The 4,729-nt window shown below is 36.2% G+C and overlaps 1 protein-coding gene across 1 annotated transcript in view; it reads left to right on the forward strand.

Annotated features, from left to right (window-relative positions):
* LURAP1L (leucine rich adaptor protein 1 like) overlaps nucleotides 1-4,729 on the forward strand; it is a 36,782-nt gene that overhangs the window by 21,996 nt on the left and 10,057 nt on the right. The window contains exon 2 of the mRNA XM_031557285.1: nucleotides 3,675-3,751. Coding sequence (XP_031413145.1) covers nucleotides 3,675-3,751 — 77 coding nt within the window. The remainder of the gene's footprint in view (nucleotides 1-3,674; nucleotides 3,752-4,729) is intronic.

Consider the following 4,729-nt stretch of genomic DNA (forward strand, 5'->3'; position numbering starts at 1 on the left):
TTAAAAAAAAAGCATTTTTACATATCCTTATCATGTAAATGAAGGTGTATTTTGGAGATCTGCTCTTTCTTTTACTAGCTTTTAAGGTTTTGAGCAATTTCAATTTTTCTTTGATTTGTTAGATCTATAACAGTGGCTACTCTGCCATTATTAACTTTTTAAAAGATATTCCTAAACAGTAAACTATGTGACTTGAAGTGCTACTTTAACACTTGCTGTATGTACAGGCTGCTACATTTACTGTTTCTCATAGTGACATCAACTGACCTTCCTGAAGTCAAGGTCTGGGTTAGTATGCCTAGTCAGCAGTGCAGAGTATTGTATCAGATGCTAATTTTTTATTAGCTTAATTGGAATTTTTGTTTAAAAACTTGATTGAAGATGAAATATTAACTATAAAATTACTAGTGGCTAAGCTTCAAGCCTGGGTAGGAAGTCTGGTTAGCTTAGTTTCCTAGTGAGCAATTACTCAGTCAACCCCTACAGTGAGGCTCTTCTTAGGAGAAGAAAGAAAACAGAAATAGAATTTAACTTATTTCCATGGGTCCAATGGAATTTCACTGAAAATGGTGATAGTCTTTGATCTTGCTCACAAGTTCAGATTTGCATTGTGTGGTGGAGGACTTCGTAATTTTTAGGTAGCATTACAGTGGGCAGGCTATTGTGCTTGAAAGAGATGTATGGATTGACAGATTGATACTTTGGGAAAATTACCAAATCTATCAAGAAAATAATTTCCACCAGAACGTTGCCATGTATTTTTTAGTCTTTAAAGACCATCTTCAGAAGTAAAAGGTGAAGAAGTTTATTTAACTTCTGAATTCATATTTCAGCGTACTCCTATTGGCAAATCTAATGCAGTCCCTGATAAAAGGGCTTGAATTCTGGAATGTCTCCATGTTGCACTCAGTCTGTACTTCCGGTCATTCTTACTCAGCCATACCAGCTGCTGAAGGGTTTATGTCCCCAGGAAATACGTGTGTGTTATTACCTTATTAATTACTGCTTGTCCAGGAGTCAGCGAAACTTTGCAGATACCTGACCTAGTAGCATCAGTGTGAAATTACAAAGAGGCTGTCACAGTAGTGTTGTGGGTACTTCACTGCTCTTGAAGATCCAGTTAGACTGTCAAATTGTCAAATTACAAATGACATTTTTTGTCAGCCCTGATTTGAAATAATGTACATTATCATTTCATGATGTTTCTTTCCTGATTGCTTTGTTTCAAAAATGGAGGAAGAATTTTGTCTTTGAAGTTGTTTTTTAAAATCTGATTAGTGACATTTCATAATGAAAAGATGTGGGGTTTTGCTGAAAGCTAGATGGCATATGCACAGAGCTCTACAGTTTAAGCTACTTACAGTAACTTTTTGCAAATGGCAAACTTTCTGTTGAAATCAACCAAACAGTATGACTTATGACTAAAAATAGTTCAAAATAATCTTTTCTGTGTAAACTGGAAAATGTTGAAATGCACAATGCCTACACTGACCAGAGATGACCAGCCTGTAAATGCATTTTTTATTTTAAAAAGAAATCCCTGACAGTAACTTGTTTAAAAAAAAAAAAAAAAAAAGGCATTTTCACTTTTTTTAAGAATCGCAAGATTCTTTGTCTGGTCTCTGCTTTCAAGCTTGAAGCCCAGTAAGCTTTCAGCATTTGATATGTTTATTTCCTAGGAGTTTTATTCTTGTCTACATTCTAGAAAAGAGACTGGATTCTAGAATCTGGAGCAAATGATGGTGAACATACAGGAGTATAAAGAGAGAATATCGGACCTGCTGAAAAGTAATTCTAATTTGATGTGATTAAGTGCAATTTCTCTCTTAGATTTTCACCTGCATTTATAACCATAAGAATTATACCATCTTACATAGAACAAGCTGTTGATTTCCAGATTACCAATTGCAAAGATAAAGTCATCTGAACATAAAAATTTGTAGGAGATTCTGTAATAAAAAAGAAGAATATTTAGGTACAAATGCAGACTTGTAGCCTTTCCTTTCCAGTCCTCACCATTGTAAATGGGACTGCTAATCAGTGGTGGATTTTCTAGTTGTGGGTTACTTTTTGCCCTATGTTGATTGTTTCTTCTGTTGAATTTTGGCTTCAATTGCCATTATCCTTACTAATGTGGGACTGGGGCCAGTAGGATTGAAGCACCAATCTTGGGCTCTTAGAAGGCTGTAAAATCTCTGTGCATAGCAATAGTAAGGTCACCTCAGATCAGAGGGTCATCATTCTACAAAGCCTGTAATTTTATATAAAGGAATTTGTAAATTCTAACTGAAACATAGGTAACAGGCAGTGCTTGAAACTTAGCATATTTTTTATGAATGCAAACCTTCTGTACTGGAGATATATTGAAAACGGATAAGTCTGCAAGTTCTGATGACTGAAAGTAGCTTGACTGAGCCTTGCTCCAAAATAACTGCAACAAAAATGGCTGTATGCAGGCGTATCGGAAAACTGTTAAGTACATCTTCAGTGCTGAAGAACTGTTAATTATAGTTGTTAAAAAAAAAAAACTAAAGAAGGAAGCAGGACAAACTTGAATTTGGACTGTAGTGTGAGGGCGTCTATCAACAAAGCAATTATAAAGAACAGGATAACCCAGTTTGGGTCAGTAAATTTACTGGGTGCATTAGGAAAAATAACTTCTGTAAGACATTTCATGTGTCTGGCTTTCTCATTAGAAAAGTCTGGAGTGTACTTTGAGTGTACTTTGGTAGATTGAGCTGTTCGTTCTGCAGTGCTGTGGCCTTGCTGTTTTCAAGCACTGTTCAGAAATATCATCGTCATTGGATAACTTCAGTTAATGACAAAAGGGAAACTTAATACTAAGAGTTTTAAACCAGTGAATGTTGACCTTTTCAGACACTTAATAAACATTAACTTTTCTGTGGCAGAGAGGCCAAGTTATTCAAGGACTGGAGAAGGACTGAAGTTGGATGTAATGCCTGCAGAATTTGAGGAAGAAGTTGAAATATTTGTTCTGCAATATTGTGTACCGTAAGAACCGTGGAGGAGATTAATAATTAAAACAATTATGTTTTTTTAATGTAGGAAATAAAACATTCTTGCACATCTATTCTTTGCAGTTAAGGATATGACTGGTGCTCTCTTCTGTTATCAGCTGAATGACTACATATCAGATATAGCTGGAAAGACATTTCTACCTATACTCACCACATTTATGCTATTTATCAAGTAGTAAGTCTTGCTCTGAGTGTAGGTAGGTTTTTTTGGGTTTGATTTTGTGCTGTACTAGAGCTATGTGGACATATGAAAGGCCTTGCCATCTCTAGTGATCTTTGTTCTTATTCTGTGTCTACAACAAGCTGTAGCTGTACCAATAGAACCTATGATGACAGAGTATTTTTGTGTTTCTGTTGAAATGCATACACTGTAACCTAGGTGCATTGTCGTATGTTCTCCTTCAGTCCATAGATGTCTGACTAGAATACTTAGTTATTCAGTAATTGTTGAATTCACAACTGCATAGTAATTTCTGTCAAATTAATGCATCTCTATTGATTGTACCTTCAGTGTCTGGATTCTTTGTCATAAGGTAACCATTATTGGAGGCTGTGTTTTCGAGAAAAATAGTACTTTTATTTGTTGAAGTAATCCTCTTTTTCATAGTTTTTAAACATTTTCTCTTTGTCATTTAGTTGTGTGCAGCTTAGACATCGATGGTTTTCTTTCCATGTCCATATTTGTCTCTAGTGAAAACTGGGTTATGTCCAAAGTGAGCAGTGTATCCATTAAGCACATCCTGTGATCCAGTGTTCCAGTTCTGAAAAGCTATTCAGTTAAGTACCTCAATAATTTGCAAGCTCCACAGGATTCTTTATTGTGAAGAGTTCATTGTAGCCAGCTGGAAGGAATTCTTGTAGACCTCATTTATAGAGCTTTAAGCAATACGAGCAACTCACCTCAAGGTTTTATCAAATCTAGAGGCAGACATGGATGGTCAGTTGTTTCAGAAATGCCCTACGCAGTGTTCCAGCAATGAGTGCCTTTGTCTTCCAGCAGAGGATAATGAGTGTGTGAAATAAAATACAGCTCAGGATTTCCTCCTTGACATTGCTCCAAAGGATATTTTTTCTCCTTCCATTAGAGGAGTAGAGGAAAGAACACTGGAGAGTTTTAAGTGTTGTACATATGCCAACTGTACTGTTAGCTACTCTCTTTTTATGACTATCCAATCATAAGTACGGAGAAGTAAAGACACAGCTTTGCAACTCTGTACTCACCAGTCTAATTCTTCTACCTTCCTACCAACCTGGCAATTTTTAGTACTTTGTCAAAGAAATGATATGGCAAATTTGTTAGGTAATAGGAAGCACAGACACGTTAAGCTGCCCGGGTAAGTTAATTGACTGCTTCGTTTACTGTGCTGTAAAACAAACTTCCTGCAATACTGTATGGGTCTGCTGGGTGCAATACCAGGTGAAGTGAAAACATTTAATGCCTCTGAGGCAGTGCTGAACTGCTGTTTAAATACTGTGACTTTCAGATTTAATAAACACTTTACTGGCCTAATTTGTAATTTTGTTCACTGTAGTTAGATACCAGTTGCATTCATGACTAGAATCCTCCCAAAAGAAGAGTCATATTATTGCATTGCCTCTTTGTCCTGCTACTGTATTGTTGTTGAAGGAGGTGCACATCCAAGACTTACGATCTAACAAGCTCCTATGTTTAGGCCCAAGGGGAAAAAAAA

This window comes from Meleagris gallopavo, chromosome Z, assembly GCF_000146605.3.
Source record: "Meleagris gallopavo isolate NT-WF06-2002-E0010 breed Aviagen turkey brand Nicholas breeding stock chromosome Z, Turkey_5.1, whole genome shotgun sequence".
Lineage (NCBI taxonomy): Eukaryota > Metazoa > Chordata > Aves > Galliformes > Phasianidae > Meleagris > Meleagris gallopavo.